At 46.2% G+C, this 27,070-nt stretch overlaps 1 protein-coding gene and 1 long non-coding RNA gene across 3 annotated transcripts; one reads left to right on the forward strand and one right to left on the reverse strand.

The window, feature by feature from the left end:
- The first annotated feature begins 164 nt into the window (after positions 1 to 164).
- Positions 165 to 20,771, forward strand: SkpA (SKP1-related A). Of its 2 annotated transcripts, XM_055074360.2 has the most exons (6): positions 165 to 289; positions 1,130 to 1,226; positions 3,364 to 3,578; positions 9,891 to 10,031; positions 18,467 to 18,521; positions 20,254 to 20,771. In XM_055074360.2, exons 2-6 carry the CDS (start codon positions 1,130 to 1,132, stop codon positions 20,277 to 20,279), a joined length of 534 nt encoding a protein of 177 aa, XP_054930335.1. In that variant the 5' UTR covers positions 165 to 289; the 3' UTR covers positions 20,280 to 20,771. The 2 variants fall into 2 exon arrangements, with proteins under 2 accessions (XP_054930335.1, XP_050040624.1); XM_050184667.3 differs by lacking the exon at positions 18,467 to 18,521 and having other exon boundaries at positions 168 to 289.
- Positions 19,847 to 20,286, reverse strand: LOC129386420 (uncharacterized). The gene is made up of 2 exons (XR_008613803.1): positions 20,199 to 20,286; positions 19,847 to 20,167 (listed from the first exon to the last, which is right to left on the reverse strand). It is a non-coding gene; the product is annotated as an uncharacterized lncRNA (long non-coding RNA).
- Positions 20,772 to 27,070: the final 6,299 nt, after the last annotated feature.

A 27,070-nucleotide genomic window follows, 5' to 3' on the forward strand; every position in this document is an offset into this window, starting at 1 on the left:
ACGTTATCTAAACCAAAATTAATAAGATTTCCAAAAGCTGGGAGAATAGCGCCCTCTCAATATTAGCTCCTACCTTGAACACAGACCACCTCTGGCTTTGGCGCCATTGGGCAGGCATTGTGAAGATAGAGGGGTCGTGAAGAGGAAGTGTGGTTTTCGAACCAGCAGAGGGCGGCTGCGTTGTGGATATTGCTTCATAAGCCTCTCGAAATCGCCGTGCGTTTGCAGTGCTGAGGTAGTGCTCTGTAGATTTGATCGGGCGACTTGAGTAGTCGGACTTTCACTCAACGTAAGTATCGAATTTAACCCGTGTAACATCATTTGTTGACCTTAGGTAGTACGTTTTCCGAAGTCGCTCAAAAGCACACTCTGGCTGTGTTTGTTCGTTTTTTATTCTTTTAAGCCTAACTTGCTGATTTGGACCACCATTGGTTCCAGTTTGTTTTCGTTGTGTTGAGTCGTGTGTGTTATGCTTTTAATATGTGGCCTGGTATTATTGCCATTGTTCTACCCGGGCTTCCAGTCGGCACTGTTCGTGAGCAGTTCTGGCGCTTATATATGTTAAGCGCTGCTGCGAGACATTTGTTCTCTGCTTTGTCATGAATGCGCTACTAATTGTTCCTTGTAAATAGGTTGCGCAACCGTTTTTTTTTTTTTTTTTCCTGTCCATTTATCCGCGCTCCCCCTACTTCGGCTTTATTTCCTTTTTTTTTTTTTTTTTTTTTTTTGTTTTTGTTTTGGCATGTCTTTCCGACTTCGTTGCATTTATGCTCGAAAGTTGATAATGCTTCAACGTGCTGTAATGGCCACAGCTCTGCGGCGCGTTATTCTCTTCGGTATCTGCAAAACTCTTGTGTCAATTTAGCTGCGTTTGAATTCCTTTCTAGCGCCAGTGACACTGGTAGTGTGTGCCATTGTCTGCGTTAGTGTTGCCTCATGGTGGCGTTGACTAGTAAACTGATCCACGTGGTTAGCGTTGCTTCTATTCTCACGTGTGAACTGTAACATTGCAGTTAGCGCAGGGAAAGCGAAAAAAAAACTGCGCTTTACTGGCTGGGGCATTTACTAGCAAGTAGCTACTTGTAACGGACTTTTTCACTGACATCTTTGTTTGATGCTTTGTTTTCAGATGCCGGTCATCAAGCTGCAGAGCTCCGATGGGGAAGTCTTCGAAATCGACGTCGAAATAGCAAAGGCGTCAGTCACAATCAAGACTATGCTTGAAGGTAAGCGTATTTGTAGCTCGATTCTTGCATGGCATTGCTTGTGCACAGCGTTTGTGCTTTCTGATGTGATAGTCGTCGGTGCTGTTACGATAAGCTGCCGAACCTGCGGACCCCGCGTTCGCAATCTGCCGTAGCGGACTACCATGGTGCAAACCGTTGGGGGCGTTTTTATTTTTGTTTGTTGGCGACGTCGTTCTTGCTTCGCCGCAGGTCATTCCTTTGCTGTATGACTTCAACAGCACAAACTTTTTAAGGCCTTATGAGTGGCGTTGTGGTCTCAGGTATTGGCACGCTCAGGAACACTTAACGCAAACAAAATAGTCCCGCTTCATTCATTTGTTTATTTAAGGAACCCACAGCACCAAGGCATTGCAGTGGGTGTGGGGGGGGTACAAGTACATGACGCTTCTGCTCCTAGGCAATTCAGTGCAAAGTGCCAAAATAGAAGGCACGTCTACGGCATCCAAAAAGAAAGCATCATTTGATTCATCTCGTAACATCACCCGGCACTCTTATTATTTCTATCATATATTTCTCTGTTAAAAGTGGTAAAGGCAGAGTTTCTAGTCTATGGTAAAGATTCGTTGGCTAGGAAATCTTTCTCGCTCATGTGCAGCACTATTTTTTTTTTTGCAAATTTCTTGTAGCTCGTTACTATAGGATACTAACCTTTGTATTCGGAAGTGCACCTTGGAAGTGTGTGCTTGACTTAGTTAGTCAAAATAACTCCTCATGTGCCGAAGGAAATAAGGTGGCGGGCTGGAGGCGGGATGTGCCTGGTTCGATACTTGTCAACAGGCACTGACCGGTTTTTCAGACGAGTGCAAGCAGCCCCCTGGCCAGGTGTCCGAATTCTCTTAAGGGTGTGTTGCTTAAAAGAGCCTCGTATGGGAAAACCTCCCAAGTTTGTCAACCTACTTGCACATCCACAGCACTGGCATAGTGTTGTGCAGGGTTTCATTTTCGCTCATTTGGTCCCTTTTGCGAACATTGGTAGGTTGTGTTGGCTAACGTACAATTTTACTCTTCATTCTCGTAATGAGCATTTCCTTAGCCCCTATCAAATGCTTCCTGATGTCATTGTGGGAAGTTGGTACACCTACTTCAAGCATTCATTCTCCTTTCTTCTTGCGCTTCGTCAGTGATTTGGAACAGCACTGTATGTTGTCGCAAGGATTGGCCTTTCAAGAGCATTGATCACAAGACTCAAATAGAATCTCTAATGGAAGCCTTACACTCTACTGGCCGCTTCTGCCAAATCTCCCCGAGCTCCATTTTTGCACTAACATCTTTACCAGCTGCGGTGTTTATGCACTCGCTGGATTACTTTAATGAACCATTGCAGTGCCCCATTGTTTGGCCACTGCTCTATGCAATGTTCTGCAGTGTCTTGTGCATAGTTTGCTGACTTCATTGCCTAGTGTGCATTGCATTTTTGCTGACATGGTATTTCTCTCCTTGCTGCATCTTCAATGACATCCAGTTTTTCCCGTTTAATTATGGCTGAAATTTCATACTTGGACAATTCTTCAGCTTTTGTCCCTCCTAGTTCTTATTGACCATGTTGGGTAAATGCTTAAGCACCCGCAGGAGTTGCTGCAGCTGTTTCAGAAACTAAAAAGCCTGCACCATCTTGTAAGGGAGGTTCCCCAGAAGTGACGGCGTGCTATGAAACATGCCTATACATGTATCGGCATTTCTTTTAAGCCTGATGCATGCTAGCAGGGCCGCATTCATAAGTAGACACACGCAGCAAACGCATGCACTTTGGTTCTCTACCACACCAATGACTAAATCTGAGCCTGGATATAACGAACTGTGCATAACAGCTGTAAATTCACTCAATTATTGATATAGTTAACTATTTTGCACTCCTTTTGGGGTTCTCTATATCCAGATCAGACTTCAGTTGGTTAGGTAGCCAGAAATCTTGTCTCAAGATGAGCGGCCTATTAGCTAGCATGACATTGTGCCTTATGCTACCAAAAACTGCTTCCTCTGCTCACTGGGCTCTGCATAATGGCACTGCTGTTTGCATATTCGCTAGTTGCTCTAGACTAGCCATTGTCACATCTTGTTTCTTCCGCTGACATCACCTCGCCACACTGCTATGCACTCTGTAAACTTCTACATGCAGACCTGGGCATGGATGACGACGAAGACGAGGTGGTCCCCTTGCCAAATGTCAACTCTGCCATCCTGAAGAAAGTCATCCACTGGGCCACATACCACAAGGATGACCCACCCCCACCAGAGGATGACGAGAACAAGGAAAAGCGCACGGATGACATTTCATCCTGGGATGCAGACTTCCTCAAGGTGGACCAGGGCACCCTGTTCGAACTTATCTTGGTCAGTACAGCCTCTTTGATATCTCCAGTTGTGGAGTCTTATCTATTGAGGCTTCTTGACAGGCTACCTCATAGTTTATCCGCTAGTTGTGTGATGGGTCCTACATTACAGTAGTTAATAAATACTGCAGGCCCTATTTGGGCATACACAGAAGTCGTTACATCATTGGTAATAGACCAACTAGAAATGAAAAATAAAGAAAACGGATGCAAGGACATCAACATTTGCAATGTAGAATTATCAATAAATATGGAGTAGCAACAATGGTTACTGCACAACTCAAAAAACAAAGCAGTGATATACCATGCACATAAAAGTTCAGTGCATTGAGCATTTTACCTCATATTCATTGACTGCACACGCAAGAATTGATCCCTTTCCTTCATTGTGTAGTAGAGCATAATGAAAAGAGAACGTATTCACAAGTTGAACGACCGATTGTATCGTATTAGTGTTAACTACAACTTGTGGTAATTCTATAATATAATAGCATGACGAAACGGGGCATATTGGCGTATCTTAACGTACCTACATGGTTGCCTAACTTTATTGTTGTGGTGCTGTCACGATCCACCCCGGGTCGTGAACAAGGGAGGGCTTCTGGCACCCTCCGATAGCCGGACGCTCCGCAGCGTGGTGGTGCTGAATGATTACTGACCGGCGAGCCGCCGTCCTCGTCGGTGTTTATTGTGGCTCGGCGACCAATGTTGCCTGCCGAGCTTTAGCAGGCCACCGAGCTTGGCGGGCGAACCAAGATTATGTCCGAGGGGGCGTCACCTACTTGCTACAGGTGCGAGTGCAAAGCGCATGGACACCTTGGTTATGTGCCATCCACATGGTATTTTAAAGTGACCATAGTAAAGATGCCAGAGGAGTTTTAATCTGGACACCATTCTACAATTGAGTTTTCATCTTTGCTCTATTTCAAAACAGATGGGCTCGAGAAACACAAATAGGTAGAAGATAAACCTCAAGGCTAAGTTCTGCACCCTTTCTATTTTTGTAATTAAATATTGTTAAGGACTCCAGACTAGGTCTGCATAATCTAATTTTGACCTGACGAGAGCTTTGTATGCTGTTAACATTACAGTGGGTGACGCATGCCGTAGTTTCTTTTAAAAATGCAAGCTTTTTCGGTGCTTTACTAACATCTATATGGGGTTCCCAATTAACTCGTGTGTAACACCCAAATACTTGCAAAGTTTTTTTACATAAGCATTTTTAATGGTGTAAGCAACTTCTAAAGGCTCTCTTTTAGTGACACAAGCATCAAGTCACTTGTTTCTCCACAGCACTTCCAATTCACCTCCCAAGATGACCAGGGACTAGATTCAATATCGGCAAAGAAATAAAAAAAAAAGTGAAACACATTTATGCGTTTCATTATAGATATGTCCGAGCATAGGTTACAGTTCGAGTTGCTGATGTTTATGGAATACTTGGAATTCGAAATCGCTGGTTATCGCACACTAAAACACTCTCCATATGAGCACGACTATGGCAATATTCCTGGAAGTAGAAAGCAAAAGTAATGCTGTTCCACACAAGGTGTCCTGCTATTTCACCGGATCATTAAACGGTTGCCTAGCAGTGGATGTGGCATTGCTCCCGCCTCTCACTTCTCGGCGCTCAACTGCTTGCTCGCTAGCCACAGCTGGGTGCATGCTCATTACATGCTCCGACCTTGGCACCAGAGAGGGTGCATATGGTGCGCCAGGTGGCAGGCTCTGTACTTCTCCTTGCCCTCTTTTGCTCCTTGCCCGCATATCCTGCCAAGGAAAAGACATTCGCTTGCTTAACCTACAGAACACAAACGCTCGGGTACGAGTGCCACTAAGAGACTCCAAAGTCAGATTAGCATCTCCTACCATTTTTTGTTCCTAAATGTTAAGCTTGCCCCTTTTTTGAACTACAGTCGCCGACCGATTTTCCGGACTCCAAAAATTCGGACATGCCCGATTATTCGGTCAGCTTCGCGGCATCGCCATTCTCCCCATAGACCATAATGTATAACAACTGCCGAAAGTTCGGACACCTTGCAACCTCTCGTCTGATTTTTCGGACTCTCCTTGAGCCAACTCGGTCGAGAGCACCGTGCACAGACTCTGACCGGTGAACGGTTCGACTTGCTGAACGCCATTTTTGTTTTGAACGGAGCTTCCTTGCTGCCCCACGAAGTGGCGCTACTGGAAATCCCCGCTCATCATCATCGTTTCTGCCTGGTTCGATAGAGTAGAGTGGCTCTGCGGCAGTTCCGGTTCCAGCTTAGTGAGCCATGTCAAGACAATCCGCAGCTGATTTGTTTCTTCGCGCACGACGCTGCAAGCAGGCCGCGTTTTTTCATTTGTGTGACTGGTGTCGGCACTGCGGTGTTTACTTTGTGTGCTGTGTCGAGGTTTCGGCGATCCAACACGGCATACGGAAACATCGCGTCAAGTCTCTAATGGCGCCGACAGTGCCCGCGCAGACTGCGCTGCGGAATACCGGCAAGCGGATGCCGGGAGGCCTAAGGTTTGTCGCCTTCCGATGTGCTCCCTACCGACGCGGAAAATTTTCTGCCGAGACTTGCGCAGTGGTTGCATTGCGATTCCGGACACCGTCTCATTGACAGTTTCACAGGTGGTGACACTGCTGTACTGACATGCGCAAAACTCGACGACGGCGAGATCATTCGTCAGGTTTCTGCTGCACCGCCGGACGATGACCGAGTCGGAAGTTGACGCACCATGTGCTACGCTGCCGTCGCATGCGGATCGTGTACAAGCAGTGGCTACGCTTTCAGCCGCCTATAGTGACCGTACGACCGTCTCCGAGATTCAGGCTTATCTGATTGCGCGTAAACGGAACAGCGTGCAACGGCGCATTCATGATTTCTTTAAGCCTACTGCCGAGCCCGAATAAGTGCGTGGAAATAAAGGATTTCATTTTTTTTTTCTTCTTAATCTCCTTTTTCGGACACCTGTTTATTCGGACATTTCCGCAGTCCCCGTGAGGTCCGAATAAACGGTCGGCGACTGTATTGATCTTCAAGCTCCATTTGTTGCACCATGCACTGCTTGAATGTAATGAATCAGTCAGACTTGATCAGTGTTGACTTATGCTGGTATAAACAACACAATTGTCTGCAAAAAGTGTAATCTTCACAGGTGGTTGCACTGATAAATTGATATCATTAGCATAAACCAAAGCAGTGGGCCAAGCACCAACGCTTGTAGTACTCCTGAGTGCATGTCTAGTTTATTGGAGATCCGGTCACATGCAGTATTGCATTTGAATATAGCGTGCAAGTTCTTTTCCAGAATCCTTAGCCTTGGAAGTCGCTCCCCGCCTTATATGTGAGGCTGATCGGGCGCACACAGTGGCATTGCTGTGTGGGGCGAAACAAAGGCATCTGTCATGTATGTAGTTACTACCGATGTATAGTGAGGCACTGTGGGCTTGCGTTGCAGCTTCGCAATGTCTCCCAATAACTTGCTTTCTTTGTCGCTTGCATATGTATAAATGTTAACATGGCTGTGCTTTCATGGCAAGCTAAAGCAGTGTGTGCTGCACGAAGTGCACGCTTGACATGGCACCTGCATGCACATGCTTTAAGACGGGACCCTTTTCTTCGGAGCCAGAAATTGGCCCAGATAGCTTTTTGCATTCCTTTGCTCCAGGTTGGTATAGAGCATTTATTTTTATCGTGCTTGCTATTCCATAGACACCCCAAGCCAATTTTTGCCATCGGCATTGCTGTGCGGTTTCGTATGTTAGTACGTGTATGCTATATGGTATGCGTACAGTTGAACCCACTTGTAACAATAACGGTTGTTACAATATTGGTTACGAGAAGCTGCTGTACCGTGAACTTTTGAGTTTTCATGGTGAAATAATGCGCTGACTACAATGCCCCAATGCAGCATTATTGGTTATAACGATGACGTCTGGCTGTCAGTGCCAAAAGCTAGTGAAATAAGACATCCTTGAAAAGAAAACAAGAAATTGGAGCTGCTGCACCATGGCTCCTACAGCCGCCATGCACTAATTTTCCAGCCTTCTCCGTGCACCTCTCTCCCGTTGCCCTTCCACCCCTCGAAACGCAAACGGACCGTGCCAACTGCGCTGCTCCCAGATTGCTCGCAGTCTCCTCATTCAGTGCAGTTGTGCAAACGGCTTAATCGCTAGTTTCTTTGTTGGTTGTGTCACAATCGTTCCTGGCCACGTGGTTTCTTGGCCTCATTAGATTACGCCGAAACAGGAAGATGGCTGATCCACCCACTGATCATCAGCAATGCATGACATTGTCGGTGAAAAGAAATCTCACTGCTATAGGTTTGGAAACTGCTTCCAACAGATGTGGCAATCATCACGAATGTGCTTGCATCGGACGGCGACAACGGTGGTGTTGCAGTAGGGCAAGCTGCCTCAACGTTGTCCTCGCAGGAGGCCAGGCAGATGATTCGGTCCCTCGAGGGCTTCATTTTCCCGAGGAACCTTCTGCTGCATTACATAGAGCACCTTGGAGAGGGATGTCGGCAAGCTTCACGTAACGCACGGAAGGCTGACGGACATACGGTTTCCTCGTGGAAGCCAGGGAGCAGCATGTGGCGAGATGCTTCTGGCGATCTCGCCCTGGTGTTCCATTTCGATTTCTCGAAACGGATGGACTGCTGCGGCAACCTTCCAGCATCTTTTAAACTCCCCTCTGGGGCCACCCAGGCAACGCCTTTGTGGAGCTCGCATTTCGCTTGCCGCCCACGACTCCTCTTTGCACTTGTTATAGCACTGCCATTGTAATGGTGGCAGCTGCGGCCTGTTACATGCAGTAGGAGCGGCCGGGAAGCAGTTAAAGCCAGATGTAGGAAGGTGGGGGGGGGGAGGGGCACTGGCCTCCCCACACCATTATAGTTTTCTTGTACATCTCTGCCTTCCCATTACTTGATATTTAGTTATAACACTTGATTATAACCATAGAATTTTCATGGCACTTCAATATTATAAGTGGGTTTGACTGTGTGTGTCGGTTATATTGCCATACCATTCTGTCGCTAAAGCTGCTCATACCAGGTCTTGCATTGTTGAGAATTCCTCGGAATGTTCAGAATGGCAGCCCACAAGCAAATGTCGGGGAAACAAAATGCAGCGTGTGCATTTTATCATCCATATTCTTGGACTTAAATATTAATTGTGTGAAACAATGTAAGTGCAAACCTGAACACGATGGAATTTTATTCACGTGGCTGCGCACTACCTCTGGGATTGGCCCGAGAAGTTCGAAACAAGCAGTATGCAAGAAAGTAATGGTTGAGATGACTTCAATAGACCTAAATTGTCTGATGGCAAGATTTAGACAGACCCCTAGAACAACAGCTCATTTCCACTTGGTCAGCTTGTGTTCATGGTGCCACTACAGCTACAAGTCTTGCAATTCGTGTAAAATTGTAGCATGTTGCTAGCTCATTCATAGCTTCACCCTTTGGGCAAAGCTACAATATTTTTTTTCGTGATTGGACTCCTGTGTTATCCTTAGTTGATTAAAAGACTTAGGTGGACTATTTAGTTGCTGGCTTGATGGAACATGGTTTTCATGGAACCGCATTTTATTTTTGTATAAAAGGGTGGGTGTGTGTGTGGTACTGTAAAGGACTTTTTTTTTTTTTTTGTCACGGCAAATGGGTGCGTGGTAGAATCGAGTAAATACAGCAGGTACTTTCTTGTGCGATGGCATAACCATAGCTGAAATACAGTGGCTTTCACATGTACCCTTCTGCACACAGCATTGCATTCAGCTTTTCTGATTACTTGTGAAAGCAACTTTTTGCTTTGGTTATTGGCGAGCTCGCTAATGCTGAATAATTCACCCGTTATTGTATATCACCTCACATTAGTGTGCACGCCTTTCTTTTCCATGGGTATCCCACCTGCACACGTGCCTATAATGGTGACTGCAGTATAATGCAACAGATAAGGTAGTTCCAACACAAGTGACGGGGGGGACCACCAGCAATGTGGCATGCATTGACGATTTAGGACTTTTTTCCTCGCTAGTTGCCAAAGGCTACTTTTCAAGCAGAGCAGCAAATTGTGCCTTTATTTATTGGCCTCCACAGCAGTATTTTGATGTAGGGAAGGTTCAAAAGTGCTGCTCTGCTGCGATTTGAAGCCATGGCAAAGAGCCCCAGGTGACCGTAATTAATCCAGAATGCTCCACTAAGATGTTCTTCACCCACTGGGCAGTTTCATGACCAGTGCTATGTTTTCTGAAGTAAAAACAAAGTTCACCTTCCGCTCACATTGCGTTTGTTTTGCATCTCTCTTCTTTCTTCTCAGGCTGCAAACTACTTGGACATTAAGGGCCTGCTTGATGTCACCTGCAAGACTGTTGCCAACATGATCAAGGGCAAAACGCCAGAGGAGATTCGTAAACAGTTCAACATCAAGAACGACTTCACTCCCAGCGAGGAAGAGCAGGTAACATTCCTAAAGTGTACTTTGCACCATAGGCAGGGCTAAGCTGTTCAGGGTTGCACGCATCAAGTGCGTTCATGTTGTCTAGGTGAGCTTGCATGCATTTTCAGTATGTTAGTTAAACCTTGTTATGACAAAGTTGTAATTCATATTGAATGTAACACAGCCTTAAAGTTCTGCTTCTGTGCTTCAGACCTATTTGTGCATTGCAAAACTTGCTTGCTAGTTTGCTGCGCTTTCCTACTTCGTTCAGTTCTATGTCGCAAAATTGTTTCAGGATCGACAGATGTTGTATTAGGCCCAGATGTTTACCTATTCAATGCAACAGTGCAGCGTAGCCTATCTTGTCTGGTATGGGAAATCTTGAGAGCAGACGGCAAAAACGTCATTACCCTGTTCCACGTTACAAAACCTCTTACCGCTTTTTAGTGTCGCAGATTTATGAAAAGGTTAATTGCTAAAATTGCCGCCAGAAACCAAGGCTGTTCAGTAGATTGACACAATGCGCGGAAGTTTTTATTGCAGAAGCTCGTGGGTCCCGTCTATGTACATTTGCCCACTCAGTTCTTCAGGTTCGTAACTTGCCTCTAATTCTTGGTACAGTATTTCTGAATTGCAATCTAATCTGTACTGGTGGTACCAACCTAGCTCTTGTAGTGCTCATTTCGTTTGCATCAACAGCCAGTTTGAATTCCATTTCTTTGGCACTGCTACTAAGGTCTTAACCCTTTCAGTCATTGACGTATACTATATACGGCGCCACGAACGAGCCCGAAGTTGTCGATGCCCTATACTTTCGGTGCTGTCTGTACGTTTAAAAAGCACCCCAATTTCCTAGCATTATCTTCCCTGGCATGTGCTGCTACTATGGGAATACACCAATTTTTTTTTTTTTTCTCACGCCTCCCTCTGTTTTCGTTGCATGGGTTGTTTTAGAGGTAGTTTGTTTGCTCCTGCGCATCTGTATGCTACCCCTCATGCATGGGCGGGCAGCAGTTCGGGTTTTGTTCCGTGGACAGTTTTGGCCTGATGGCTGTCGTTACTTATTGCTCATTGCTTGTTTATTGCTTAAAGGGGTGCACATGCACAGGATGCTGCCACGCATGTTCCCTTTTCTTTTTGTCTTTTCTATTAGACACAAATAATTCATCTTATTGCCTCTAGTTCGCAATAAGATAAAGATTAGCAGAAGTTTGTCACATGTTTTGCTTTTCGATGGGCACACAACCATACAGTTCTTGAGTGCGCTTGCCTATGCAGTTCCATTACGCTATGGACGTAAATATTGGTGTACGAGTAGTAACACTTGAGATATTCACGTGTGCGCATTTTCTAAGCTTTGAACAATGTGTGCAACAATGCAAATTTTTCATTCTTTTTATTGTTGTAGTTCATGAATAAGCAGTACATATATACCAATGCAAAATATTTTATTCTTGCTTTACGGTCTCCGTAGAAAAATTGCTGTAATTTTTAGACATAGGTGCCCCTGAAGAATATAAATCTTCAATAAAAAATCTACCCTGGATGGTCACATATGGCAAAAAAAATCGACCCTGACAGGGTTAATGTACCCTCCTGTGTGGAGGCCATGAATTATGCTACAAGCCTTCCTACAGCTTTTCTCTTAAATTAAATTTAGCACAATGTAGGATTGTAGTCTTTTGTGCTCAAGGCCTCGTCTTGCCTACTGACCTTGTATATAGAAGGCTTGTACATGTTAGAGGTAAATTTCTTTTATGCATTGTTCTTTGAGAATTGCCACTCTTAGCACTGTATTTACTGGTGTAATGAACCTATATTTTTCTCAGAATTGTTGGCCTCAATTTGGAGTGAGGAAACGCTATGTCAGATTTATATTCAAGTTGAATTTTGATATTACAGACATGCATCAGAAACTTGCTGATAAAACTTTACCTTTTTAGTCGCTTGCTGCTTCATCGTTGTCAGCGGCCTACAGTCCATCTCCTGTGCCATCCAGGCTGTTCGAAATACGGCTTTTTGAAGCTGTGGATGATCGTATCGCTGAGAATAATGCACTCCATACTTCCCGAATCCATCCGCAGAGCATGTCAATGGACGGCCTCCTACATTTGCCTGCTGGAGTAAGGTTGTGGTTTCCCTCAGCCATCCAGTGTACAGCCACCACACGTCCTTAAAAGGTTTATTGATAGATGCATCAAGGGGCTGCAGCACAGACGTCGGGCCACACGGGACCAAGGCAATGTCCGTGTGCATTTTTCATTTCGCACCGGACACCCTCCTCCAGATGGCCGCAGAATCTCTTCACGACAAGCAGCAATGGCACAAGGGGCCCCCGGATGCCGTCTCAAACTGTCAACTAGTTCACCATCAGCTCCACTGACATCCAGGCCCCCTCCTGAGCACAGGCATGGATGCCACTGGGATAAGTTCCTGGGAAGTGTATTCCACTTCAAAAACGACAAGCAGCGGCAGTTTCCTGCCGTCAGTTGTTCGCACATCCCTGTGCACCATTGTTTTTCAGTGCTTGTTGTCTTCACATGCACACTTTTCGCTCCTTTCAGTTCCACCATGCTGCTTCGTGGCATTTTGCTGTTCAAAGCAGTCTCGGTGTTTTCAATCATAGAACTTCCTGCCGGATCCAAATGACACACCCATGGAACTCTTGATTTCGCAGTCCTACCGGCAATTGTTGTCATAACATTGTATGCCTTCTAAGCTACAGCCCCTTTCGGTGTACGATTCTTGTTCAACCACAGCTGGCTTTAACATTGCAAGCAGGAATGGCGTGATTTCTAGTTGTGGGCTCGCGTGTAGTTCTGAATCTGCTTGTGGGACACTGCAGAGCCTTTACTCCAGAGCCTCTTAACATATTCCAGAACTTCGTTCTCCACAAGAAACTTTCCTTGTTTTGGCCCTCGGAAATGTGTGGCAGTCCTTTCCTCTTTTTTTGTAGCATGAAGCTAGTCCTAGTTTTTGCCAGTAGCGCACACACTGGATCGCTGCTGATGTGCCATCCAGCTGCAGTTATCGTGCTCCACCACATGCTCAACAATCAAACTGGCCACACAGCTCGCGCACGGGCCTATCATATCTTCACGCAGCTTAACGCAGCAGGTTCCCAAGGAAGTTTGTTCTTTGCAAAACTCAAACGGTAGCAACAATCAAAGGCTGGAGAATTTATGCTGTTCGTTTTGTTAGCACATCCTTGCACTTTCATCGCTCTAAGCAACAAGGTTCCTTTTGCATTAGACGGATGGCGTTCTGCCACAAAAAAGTTCGATATTTAAGTTGAGGCATACATTATCTGCACTCGCATTGGCAGTGACTGTTTAGCATGGTGTTTTATTTATACTTCGCACACGCACACAATTTCCTTTAGGACAAAAGTGCGGGTACGTTCATTGCAGTGTATGAAGTGACATTTTTAAGGTCGACACGACTATTGAAATGTTTTTTTCATCAATATTAATGAAACTTTGAAAGTGGCACAAATCATGAGACTACAAATACGCAATTAGTTTCATAATAGCTCAATTCTTGCTATAATTAACTTGTCACTTCTATTGATTAAGGCCGAAGTGAAAAAAAAACATTGCTTGCTGAGCAGTACACAGTAGGCTCCGTATTGCAAAAAAAAAAAATTAGTTTCATCTGTTCTTGGTGTCGAGATATCGAGGCCTGAATATTGCATAGAGCTCAAAATGTGTTTTGAGAAGTACGATCAGCATTAACTCTCAAAGGAACACGCTGGAAAAGAGACCACTCTTGGCAAACCAAACACCAAGCGTTGCAGTTCCATTTACAACTTAGCTACAGGGCTTGGTTTGTCCCGTGGTTCGGGCGTGGTTGGCAGCTACTAAATCGCCTAGGCTTCACTGCTTTTGGTTTGAGGTGCCAGCAGAATAGACACAAATGTATCTCTCTCCGGGCGCTTTGGTAGAAAATTGCATGTGATCATGCAGACGGTGTTAAAATTAATAGTATGCCATTATTTTGTCCTCGCACAATTACAGTAAAACCTAAAATCGGGCAACTCTGAATCGTGATCTATTCCCAGCTCGTATCAAACTCTTGTTCATTTAGACATACAGTAGAACCCCCACTGTTACGTTCCTCACTGCTGCGTTTTTCCGGCTGCTACGTCGTTTTCATCCGGTCCCGGCATAGCTTCCATAGGATCCAATGTATAAGGAACCCCGCTGTTACGTAGTAGCTGTGAAAACGTTCCCGCATAATATGTCTCAACTTGGCACCCCGAACCCGCCTGGGCTAAAGTAGGCAACACGCTCCAACCACCAATTTGGCTTTTGTCTAGTTTTGGCCGGGCTTGGCTATGAAACTGGCTGCAAGAAGCCGCACACCAGTTCGAGAGGCCGCCACTAGGTGGCCATTCATGAAAAATGCTCTCACTATCATCACTGATTACGGTCACCGCATGGTTATTGGATGGGTAGACTCCTTGCGTGCTAGCGTCATTGTGCAGCCTCGTGAACATCGAACTTGAGCTTCGATGGCGTCGCGCAAGCGGAAAGAGCTTTCCCTTGAGGAAAAGCTGGACGCATTAAACGCAGTCGACAGGCAGCCAGCGCGGAAGAGAGTAGACATTGCCAAGGACCTTGGCACGCTTCGAGACAACGCGAGTGCCGCGATATAGCGGAATGCCGCGCTCTTTGGCCCGAAAGCAAAGCAGGCTCGTGGCGCCAAGTATGGAAACCTCGACGAGGCTCTTCTTACCTGGTTCAAGCAAGCTCGCGCTGCCTGTGTCAACTTCGACGGCAGCATTTTGTGCGAGAAGGCGATGGACATAGCAGACAAACTGGGCATCACAGACTTTGCGGCGTCCAATGGCTGGATCGACAGTTTCTAGAAGAGGCACGGCATTGCTTATAAGACAGTAAGCGGAGAATCAGCGAGTGTCAACATAGCAGCAGTGGATGATTGGAAGGCCACCCTATCTGGAATAATTAAAGGGTATGAGCCTCGTGACATTTACAATTCTGACGAAACGGGCCTCTTCTTTCGGGTGCAGCCATCGAAGTCATTAAGCCTGAAGGGCAAAGCATGCCAGGGAGGCAAATGTAGCAAAGAAAGACTGACTGTGCTTTGCTGCAACATTGATGGCTCAGACAAGCTCAAGCCATGGGTAATTGGCAAATACCAAAACCCACGGTGCTTGAAAAACATTCGCCTGCTGCCATGTCACTACCGAAGCAACAGTCGCGCATGGATGACATGTTCTTTGTTCGAAGAATTTCATCTGTACTTTGATAACAAGGGGACCCAGTGCAGGAGTGTCATCCTATTTCTGGACAATTGTGCTGCCCACTCGAGAGACCCGCCGTTGGATGCTGGCGTCATAAAAAAAACTTGAAGCATTCCTACAGAAAGTGCATTGTCAAGCGTTGGCTCGCGCATATTGATCGCGGACAGCAGCCTGCGACCGTTTCGGTGCTTCACGCGGTGTGGCTTTCGCGCGGACACGGAGATGGAAGCTGCCACGGAGGCTGAAGAATTGCAAACTGCCTCTTGTGAAGAAGAGCTAGATGAGGCAATGAATGCACTGGGTGCCATGGGAGTCGCATACGACGACTACGTCACCGTGGATGCTGCCGTCGCGACATCAGCGTGTCAGTGTATCGCCGAGATCGTTGAGAACTCGGTCGCGAGTGAAGCCGCGGACTGCGATGACGACGAGGAGCACGAGCTACATGATGCCGGGGAGTTGCCAGATCCTAGCTTTGGAGAAGCCGTCGCAGCTCTGGACCTCCTCCCCAGGTATGTCGCACCTCACAGCAACGCTGACAGCAATGCGGCCTTCCAGGCTATTGAGAAACGTGTGGTGATTTCCAGCGAGCGGAAGAAACGGCAAACCACCATTCTGGACTTCTTTAAGTCCTAAGGACACGTTGTGAAAATGTCTATAGTTGAAGCTGCACTTCTTTCATTTATTTTCGGAGCTTTCCTCACTGTTGCGTTTTCCCGGCTGTTACGTTTCTTTTCCCCCGGTCCGGTGAAAAACGTATGAACGGGGTTCCACTGTATTTGGCCACACACTAGTTTGGACACACCTTGGAGCAGCGCTAGCATCAAACTGTAGTGTTGGTCTGCATCGCCATTCATTAGCGTGGAAAAGACTGTAATGCTGGAGTGCTTAGTCTATTTTTTTTCTAGCCCTTATTCCTACGTTTGTCGCTACACATGGCACTGCATTGTGCACATGCCTCTGGAACTGCGTATTTGTTGTCCATGATCGTATTGAGTGACCATGGTTCCGTCTTGCTGCATCGGTTTCGGTGCATGCTTTGGCTGCGTGCCTTTCGGAACTGCGCAATTGCCACCTGCGATCATGCCGTTCGCGACCACGGTTTTGGCCACAGTGGATGCGGCAAACGGTAGTTTTGCTTTGACTTGGTGCACGTTGGCTGGGTGCCTCGAAACTTGCATAGTCTCCTTCAATGATTGAATCTATCGCTGTCGTGGTTGCAGTAAGCAAGTTTTGTTTCAACTGTGTGCGATGCGTAGATGGTGCCGCACGCTGGCGTCAAATCCACCAGCTGCATCGTGATAGACGGATTATCTGTTCTCGAGTGTCCTACAATTAGTGAAGGCAACTCTGGCACTGCAGTCGTTTTGGGTAGTACAGTCTAAACCCTCGTATAGCAATCTCGGATAAAACGATTTTCGACCACATTTCATGGGATTTAAGCTTGTCCAACCCTGCCAATCTAAACGGCATCTGGATATAACAAACATTTTCAAAGGCAATGTGCATTACAATTAAGTTTTTCTATGACCAACACTTCAAACCTGGTCACCGTAAAACGAAAGGGCATGCGGAATTGTGAAGCATGGAAGCCCAAGCACACTGTGCAGTGCAGCACACCCCCCCCCCCCCCCCCCCCCTGCTCTGCAACGAACATTTGACTACTAAGATGAGCAAGTGCCGCGTGTGAATTGCAGAAGCCACGAGGAAAGTAGCTCTTTCAACCATAAGGCACCTGTGCTTTATGTCTCCGGCGTGCTTCAGTGCAAAGCAATGCAGTGTACCCCTGCCGTGGTCTCCAATCTTGGAGGTCGTGACGGTGGCACTCGTTTTAAGAACTGCTCCATGTGGCACCATATGTGCTACATTGTGTACTATCGCGCTCAGCATGAGCTTCAATGTGAAAGCGTCAAAGGGGTTACGCATTCTTTGAGGACCAATTTGATCAAACAGCTGCCCAAGTGTCTTGTCAATATTTGCATGGCTCAAGTTCGCATGAACAAGCACGTCTTTGCTGCCACGTAAACTTGCAGTGTTGGAGGTTGCGGTTCTATGCTTCCTTTAAATTATTGCCGATAACGGCTCGCGATGGTATTCTCTTTTGAACTTTCACTTATTCGGCCGAAGCAACATGAGAAACATCGCAGCCCTACACGGGTTTGGGCGATACTGCAGCTGCTACGGCAAGTTCTTTGGAAAGTGCCAGCATGCTGCAGTAGTTTCCACTCATCCTTATGACCTCATCTCCACAAGTGCATGAATTTCATCTTGTTTCGGGGCACAGCAACTGAATCTTGCTGTTGCCACTTCGCTGCGTTTTGGGTTTTGCCTTGCAACTATGGGACAGCCTTCCATCTTTCGGCGTCTTGTGTGAAAAGCATGGCCTCTGTGCTTGGTGCAGGCTCGGCTAGAGCTACGGTTCGCACCAGATGCGCTCATCTGTGTAAAACTTGTGCTTGTGAGCCTGATCCGTCTAGCATCTATGAAATTCCAACCAGAAGACTGGGGAAAATTGCCCTAAGCGCAGTGATGTACAGTCAGATTTGTTCATATTAAGGTAACAGTGCAATGTTGAGGCCAATAATAAATATAAACGGTACAAGTCTATAAGAGCAGTGCCGAGCACCAGCTTTTCAGCACCGGCTGAAAGGGCACCGGCGCCGTTGAGGGTGATCAAACCAAAACAGTGCTGCAAAGACTCGTTCATGGTGAGGCTGTAACTCTCAACACTTAAGCCAACTTCACAAAACACTGCTAAGACATTGCAACAAGAACGGTTCTTCTCCCCACGCTTCCCATTTATCTCATTTCCTGAAGAGATTGTGCACTGTTGCATGCAATTTTTGCAGTGTGGGATGTTTTCCTTTTGCACCTACTTTTCTTTTTTGTTTCAGTGTCTTGGGCACATGTGCGCTTTGCCTGCTGTAGCAAAATAGTTATGTTCAGTTGTTAGTAGCGCTTGTCCAGTCGGTCTCTCTTTACTTTGACCCATCTGTTGTGCTTCGCAATAATCAAATATCCTCTTCCAGGTTGGGAAAGCCTGCATTGTGAAGGTCTGGTATTTTAGCAGGTAGCCTCGTAGGCTAACCACAGGTTAGGCCTGTGGAAGTTGCTCTAGATCAGTTGCCTGGTATATTTTGTATTGTCCTTCCGTGTGTGCAGTCTGCCCACAGTTTGTTCTTTATTACAGGGGACGACACTAAATGACGGGACAGAAGAGGAGCATACACACACAACACTACTCGGTGTGTGTGCTCTTTGTTTGTGCCTTCCTTTAGTGTTCTCTGTAAATGTTGCCACATGGTGTTCTCCTGCAGCATTAGCTCATAAAGCGGATAGAGGACAAGTGCAGGTTTAGGATTGTTGCTGTATCTTCCAAAATGCCAAAGCGGGGCAGAGACGACAGCACAGTGCTGCGACTATGCTTAAAGGCCAGCAGCAATGAAATTTCACTTTGGCAAATTCGGAGTAGTATATACTGTTAAAAGTACGAGGCCACAATTTTTTTAATCGGCAGCCGTAATTATAGTAAGTTTCTCTGAAGCGCGTTTTATTAAATTTGTCCCATTATCTAAAGTACTAAACATAATTCACTTTATTTGGGGACTTGCGAAAAATGTTAATATTGCAATGTTGTACGAACAGTGATCCGTTGCTCTTCAAATACTGAATTGAGGAAAGCTTCTATATGAAATTAATGTAGCCGTGTGGGATCTAAGCAATACTGTGCATATTAAGCAACTAATCGCTAAAAACCTAAAGAAACGAAGAGATGCCCCACTCTAATCGTCTTATAACAAGGAGCTGTAATACAAAGAATTTCCCACGAATTTCTTATCCTAGTTCATTTTGCGCATCTATGTAAGCAGCGGGTGCACAAAATTTCATTTCAAAATATTTAGTCGTAATAAAAATGGTGTAACATGATGTGGACAAATATTTTTAAGACAAATACCCCCTTGGGACTATTTCCAGAGTAAAAAAAAAAGCTGCACAAGATATAACAATACTAGTTAACATTAGCCATCACAGAATAAGTGAAAATAATATTCATGTATGAGAAACATTGCCAACTAGAAGTCAACGTTACTCAAGGAAATTGACATCTGAATGTGGCCTGGCGCCTTACTGCAATCTTGGCAAGGTTTGGCTTTGTGCAATTTTATTCTTCCCTGCTTCTAAACAGCATGTCGGCAGATTACTCTTGCATCATGCCCACTAATCGCCAGGTAAAGGTCCCAGCATGTCTCGGCTTTTTTTTCAGCGTGCCATGGACTTCACCAAATCTTTGGAGTCGTGCCGATAAGCTGTACTATCTCGTAATGTTCTGGGTAATGCGTGGCTTCTGCCGATCGTTTTCATGTCGCATGCATCTGTTTCGGAGGTCCTTCTTAAATGCCTGCACTCATATTTCAAATGTAAAGTTTTTGGAGACAGCTACTCTCTGAAACTAGGTGTTTCTAGTCTTAACATTTCATTTCACTTGTCAAATTCAGTTAAAGGCAAAGTTTGGTCACTTGATGTAGAGGGCATTTGACTTTTTTTTTTTTTTTTCCTATGGCGAGAGCAGTGCAGCTTATTGAGCACTGCATGGACCTTTATTCACTAATCCCATGCTGCAGTATGTGCACATTCGATCTCTGAAGTGTTCTGGGGAGGGAGCAAGATCAACCTTAGTCCCCAAACACTGCTATTTGAATAACATTTCTCTTGCATTTTGCATTTCGCTGATTTGCGCCACCATTTTTTCGATACTGCTTTCCTACTCGCTGCTACTTGCAGAGTGGATAGTGTCTTGAGGTCCTCAAAAGTGCTGTTTGGACGTAATTTGGGTTTCGGCAACATCCATAGCTTTGAGTGCCATGTTCTTTGGTAAATGTATATTTACATCCTTCTGCTAGATGTTGAGTGAGTGACAGCACCATGCCTTAATCTTAGTCATGCTGGTTGTCTAAGGTCTGCCCTGTTCTGTTTCAGGTTCGCAAGGAGAACGAGTGGTGTGAAGAGAAGTGAGACCTTCTGTGTTAGTGGTAGCCGAGCAGGCTTTGTTTACAAATCTGGCACTGTAGCTTCCCCTTGTCCACCCATGCCTTCAAGTTCAGTTCAGTGTTCTCGCCACATTTTTTTCTTTTGCGATGGACTGTGCAATTACTGAACAGGTCTTGAGGAAAAAAAAATGTTAAATTTTGGGTTTCAAGGCAACTTGTGTACAGCTCTTTTCTGAAGGTTGTTTTGTGTGGTTTTTATTCATTAAAGTGAAGATGGTCAACCAAGCATTACTCCATAGATGACTGATAGTTCCCTTTTTGTCAGTCACCTCGCAGCTAGCAGCCCTCAACTACGATGCTACCTCCCTAGCTGCTGAATGCCAGTGTAGCAGTGTATGCAGCCTGCTTTTTCTGTGATGTGACAATGTTCTATGGGGTCTATCTTGCTTGTATGCTCACGTTTTTGAGTGTTCTGTGAACGCTGGAATAAAATATATTCGCTCCGTATGTCATTCTGCTGTGTTTATCCATCGACTTGTGCAATGATAAAAGCACTGACTAATATTGCTGTGCCAAAACAAAAGCTCCATGCTAAAGTGTACAGTAGAATCTTGTTTATGCGATCCCGGTTAGTGTCGTTTCCTGATGCCAGAGTTCACGGTTAAGAAAACAGTGACCCAATACAGCTGCACTGCTTTGCTTATTAATATGTTCCTGGCACCAACATTAAACTTTCGCACCGACGTTCAATGCATGGCCAAGGTGCACTTATAGCAGTTCTCTAGATTCCATGTGCAGTACCCACGCACTTGTCACCTGATAGTTCCAGCACACTTTCCTCTTCTAACGTTGCCGTCGTAGCTGTTGTACACTGGTTGTGCCGTGGGCATCACCCATGTGTTCCACAGCAGCGGTGGCGTTGGGCCGTTGGAAGTGTACTTGCACGCTTTAATAAGCAATAACCCAAGCACGCCACTGTTCCCACATGCAGGATGTGCAAACTTAGTTTTCTGGCAGCATTGCACTCGGGTGGCGCCCACCAGCTCCATTGTGTTTTGGTTTCCCGTTGCAGTATTAAAATGCCACACAGCAGGAAAGCCACGTTTTGTGCTGCAACGATCCACACAACCATTTGTATTGCATAGGTGTAGACTACAGTTCAAAGGGGCACTTAAGACAAAACAATGAATATGTTTAGACTGATAAAGCATTGGTTGAGAACCCGGCAGGCGGTCACTTAAAAATAGGTTTGTTATTACATGAGAAAATGGGGAAAGCACCAGTATTCGAATTTCACGCCGAAACCTGGACGTCAGTGTTGCGTCGGGGATTCCAAAGTATGCTTTCGTATTTGGGCGCTTTGGATCGGTAAAGGTACCAGAAACTTCCAATGTTTAATACTTCATTCCTTTAGAACACAATCTAGTCAATCCGTACCGCTAAAAGTAGGCCCTAGAAAATGCCACAAAAACCGATGTCAGATCGACGTGTATTTCGCTTGTGCGCTTTTTTCTGACTAAGTGTCTCGTCGTGGGAAGATAGGTGTTTTCACTGTTGCAGGGTACTTCACCGATGTAAACCAATTCTTCTTTCAGTGCCTTTAATGTCAATTTTTTAGTGACTTCCGTTTGTACGTTTATCTGAATTCTTCTGTTGACGGCGAGGACTTGCCGAGTCGCCATCTGTCTGAAGCTTCTCACTTGCTTAGTATGAGGGATCACGTGGCGCGATCCTCATAGATGTGGTTGTCGGCGCTCAATAAAAACGCGCGGAGCCCTCCTGGACAATTCTGTGAGTACTCTCTAACCGACGGAAATGTTTTACTGTCGAAATAATTTCGTTGAGCTTACAGAAAGCATAGAACGGTTTAGACGCTATTTACCAAACACTTGCCGTGGTCACCCAGTGCGCGTTGTCGCCGCGATGGAGTCCACAGATGCGTATTTTTTGATAAAAGGTTGGTATTCGCCGAGAGCAAACTGAAATGCCTTATAGTGGGCTGTGTTATAGTGGGCTATTATGCAGCGATCGCACGGGTTCGCAGCGACGGACTGTGCGTGCGTATGCATGTCCGCGCACTATGTTTGGCACCGGGCCACGAGAATGTGGCCGCAGTTCATGAGCATTTCACAGTGTACAAGCAACTATTGTTACGTGGACGCTATAGCTGTTAAAAATTTCGTTATATCTAGGGACTTGTGCCGTCGCGACTATTGAATTTTTTTTTTCCTTCTAAATTCTTCGACGTTTCCGTATCATTTCTATAAGTTGCATCGCGCTGTATGTTTATCAGTCCTCGGCGAGCACTCTCCCGCTGTTTATCCAGTACATTCATTGGTGCTAACAAAACCTGAGCATATGCCATGATTTCTTTATGTGCTTCTTGCCGTTCCCTTTACATTCCAGTGAACTTGCCAGTATCTACACCCTTAAACAAAATTGCGCCCTTTGGGTCGTATCTTGCCACGCAACGATAATCGTCATCTGTCTTAACCGCATTTCCTTTAACGCTGCGAGCCCGGTACTTCCAAGTCGCGTACGGCATGCGCGTTATCAGCGTGACGGGAAAGTAGCGAGCGCAGAGTTTTCAAGAAAGGAAACGCAAGCAAGACAGATTACGATTGTTGTGTGGTATAAATATACACCCCATAGTGTAGCATAAGAGTGTAGCATCAAGTTCATAGATCAAAGCTTCATCATGGCTTCATGACGTTAGCCGAGCAGCGCGCGCTGTTGCGACGCCTGTTTCTCGAAGCACGACCGGCATTACCATTGGATAGCGTGGCGTCGGCGGTCTGCAGTCGTCCGGTAGACCAAGGCGACCAGGCAAGGACGAGCCGATTTCTAGTGCGAAAACTTGCACTGTTTATTCAATGGTAGTTAAGGATAAGAAGAGAATGAATCACTTGAAAAGTACATTGCGGGGCCCCTTAAATAGGCCCACTAAAATCGTAGGCAGGATCTTGTTCACGTTAACGTCACGTAACAGGCACCGAGTCTGGTTGTGGATGGGCGGTTGATCCCTGCTCCCAGGTGAGTTTGCACGGGCTTGCACCCTCTGGCGGCCACCCAGGGAGTCTTGTCGGGGATAGGCGGCGGATCCCTTCTCCCAGGTGAGTTGGCACGGGCTTGCCTTCTCTGGCGGCAACCCGCGGGTATTTGGTTCGCGGAATGCGTTCTCCCTTTGGTGGCACACACAAAGGGGCGTGTCGTCACTGCGGGGCGCCTGCCAGACCGGCAACCACACGGGACAACCATAGCAAATTAGGAATCCATCCTCCGTTTTGAATAGGAACGGTCTTTGAGCATCCTTTTTGCCCGGGGTGTTACACGTCAGCCGCAACAGCGCAGGCGAGCGTCTCGGTGCGCGCTCTCTGCTACTCGCTGAACATCGCAGCCCCGACGCCGTAGCAGAAATATTCCTCGCGGAAGTGTTGGCCGCACACCCGACTTGTATAGCCGATGGCTGCTTGCCGGTTTAAGTTTCACGATCCAAGCTTCGGGCAGCTTAGCCACGTTGGACGCTTTCGAAGGCAGCCACTGCCTATTGTGTTTTCAAGTGATGTCATGCAGACACCCCAAACGGGAAAACCTCCCCACCGAATCAGAACCGCAGCGCAGGTGGACTTCCGTGTTTAGCTTGCTTCGGCGCTTCCGAAGCAGCCGGCGCTTCGTCAGCGTGAGGTGATCCTTCAAACTACGTCACGCTGACGGCGGTGCCGCCTTTTCCACTGGTGAAGCTCGCCCCAATATCGAGCCTCTGCTGAGGCGCAAGGCCAGCGTAAGTTTAATGCAAGAACATACGTCCTGCTCGGTGTTTTGTGTATGGAGTTTCCTACAATATTTAGTAGAGGGAACTCTGACCCTACAAACGTTCAGTCATCATGGGAATGATGGGTAGTACATGGATTTGTTTGATCTTCCTGCTTGTAGGTTTAGAGGTTCTTGTGGCCTTGTTTATTACGCTTTATCTGCCTTCATTGTCCTAAATTCCAGAGCGCTATTTCCTTAGTGCAGAGGGATCTGCGAACACGAACAATCGCTACTAATTGCCGCTGTTCAGCCTGTCGAGGTGACCAAATCGCAACGCGCTGGCTTGTCCGCAAGAAATTCACAAGTGTGTTCTATGGCCACTTGTCGATGCATGCGTCCGTCATTTAATGGTTTCAATATCGGGCCTCTGTACAAGAGGTCATGCGTTCAAATCCTACCATCAGACAATTTTAATGTTTATTTTTTACAGAGTACTTTGTAGAATCAGCTTCCAAAGTCGCGAAGCCTTTTGAAGCCAGAAGGACGAATTTTAGACAAATCCATCTACTGCCCATCATAAGCAGTGCACTCGGGCACAAATTAAGAAACTCCCAAGCTAGTGTTAAACTCCTCTCCTACATATCATTTATCCGGCTTATACTTCAGTATGCGTGTATAGTCTGGGATCCTTATACCGAACTTAACGTTACAAAGCTTGAAAGAATACAGGCAAAAGCAGTTCGGTTAATATTCTGAATCTTGCAGTGTGATTCTTCCTCAGAACTCGCGGTAACGAATGGTATACAGTTTCTAGCTTTATGAAGAAACAAACTGCGCCTTGATTTTCTTTCGGCACTTATTAGTCGTAAATTATTGGGCCATCAATATAAAACCATTGACAACTACACACACCCGGCACCACCAACCACACACTTGAACCCAATATTTTGCACTTACTGAATTGTGTTGTGTTCAAGTATCCATTTTTCCACGAACTATTAACGACTGAAATTCGATGCTGTACCCAATTGAACCTACTACTCATTGACATGTGCTACTTTTTTTATTGTCTATTCAAATTCTTTTGTATCCACCCCTGCTTGTACCTGTGCAAGGTCCGCAGTATTGTATAAATTAAAAAAAAATCCCATGCTGACTGTACTGCCGTGCTTGCAGTTCCCGTAGACACAAGCGCCAGAGTTTGCTCTAGTAATGATTGTATGAAACTCTGTGGCTTTATGTTCGCTATGTTCTCGTACGATGGACATGTACACCCACACGTAAGCCGCATTCCAGAGATTGACGCGTGTGTGTACATCTTGTGCTGCGTTGCAGTTGAGTGTACGTACTAGAACACTCTAATTGCAGGTATATTTGTGGAGCTTAGAGTCCATCTTACCTCCTGCGAAACCGCCGGTCGACCTTCTACTCCGCATCTACTTAGGCGGGCATGCCAATACAGGGGTACTGTTCTGGACATTGTCAAACTGATTGTTGGATTCCGCCATGTTGTCTACAGCAGATAATGCAGTCATGTCTGTCGTTTCGTCGGGGCTTTCGTGCGCAGGAAGACGCGCGTAAAGAAAAAAAAAAGTTTGGAAGGATGCGTAGGTCAGTTTCATACAATCGCTGGGAGGAACTGTGGCGCTAGTGTCTACGGAAGCTGCAAGGGGAGCATGGGAATGGGCACGATGAGCAGTACATCGATTTGCCTAAACTTCGTCCTTCTCGCTTTATATGACATCGCGAGTTTGCAAAGGAAAGTACTGCGTTACGAGTAATTCAATAAACATTAATAAATTGTCCGATGGCAGGATTCGAACACAAGACCTCTACCGCAGAAGCTGAATGTTGAAACCATCACGCCACGAACGCCACGAAAACGCAAAAGAATGAAGCCACAAGATCGTCTGAAGCCACTAGCAAGATCAGATTAATCCATGATCTACCCATTGTGGATGAACGATGGCAGCGCCAGCGTTTTCTCTAGTAATTGTAGGAAACTCTATAGCGCAGGGCACAGATGGTTTAACTGACAGAAAGAAAGCGAAAGCGCACCCTCTTGAAAAATAAACCAGACTTAAGACCACCTCTGTCCTTCCTTCGACTGATTGCGCACGAAGCGCGCCTGGCTGATCGCTGAATGCACCTACCGTTTTCTGACCACTTGTGGTGAGAAATGAACTGCATTTTCGGAGCAATATGCTTATTGCCTGTTAATTGTCCTAAAGGAGCCAGACATGAGAATACCCGAAGGAAACGTTTATATTTTGGTCGAAATGTGCCCCATTCACCAGGAACGAAAAATACATATTTTGTGAACTTCTTAGCTTTGTTGCCTATGGGTAACACCGGGCAGGACTGAAGCGAGCTTCGCCTCGAGCCTCGGATGGCTTCGAGTGAAACACTGTGACGGTAAGCTCAGGCTGCGAATTTCGATGAATTCATTACCCACGGTAGTTGCGGGGTCCCTCAAGCGAAAAGCGGTTGCAAACCACTTGAAAGTGCCCGAGGGTCCACGTACATGACAGCGGTTTTGCAGACCAGACGTGTCAGGCACGTACCCAGGATCTTTTTTCGGGGGGGGCCCACCACCTCCATCATCATCATCATCATCATCATCGTCATCATCATCGTCGTCGTCGTCGTCGTCGTCGTCATCATCATCATCATCATCATCATCCTGTTTTATGTGCACTGCAGGACGAAGGCCTCTCCCTGCGATCTCCAATTACCCCTGTCCTGCGCCAACTGATTCCAACTAGCGCCCGCGAATTTACTAATTTCATCGCTCGACCTAGTGTTTTGTCGTCCTCGATTGCGTTTCCCTTCTCTTGGAACCCATTCTGTAACCCTAATTGTCCAACGGTTATCTAACCGGCGCATTACATGACCTGCCCAGCTACATTTTTTCCTCTTGATTTCAATTTGAGTATCGTCTGTACCCGTTCGCTCTCTGATCCAAACCGCTATCTTTCTCTCTCTTAACGTTGTGCCTAGCAATCTTCGTTCGATCGCTCTTTGCGCTGTCCTTAACTTGCTCTCAAGTCTCT

The sequence above is a fragment of the Dermacentor andersoni genome, chromosome 4 (genome assembly GCF_023375885.2).
Source record: "Dermacentor andersoni chromosome 4, qqDerAnde1_hic_scaffold, whole genome shotgun sequence".
NCBI lineage: Eukaryota > Metazoa > Arthropoda > Arachnida > Ixodida > Ixodidae > Dermacentor > Dermacentor andersoni.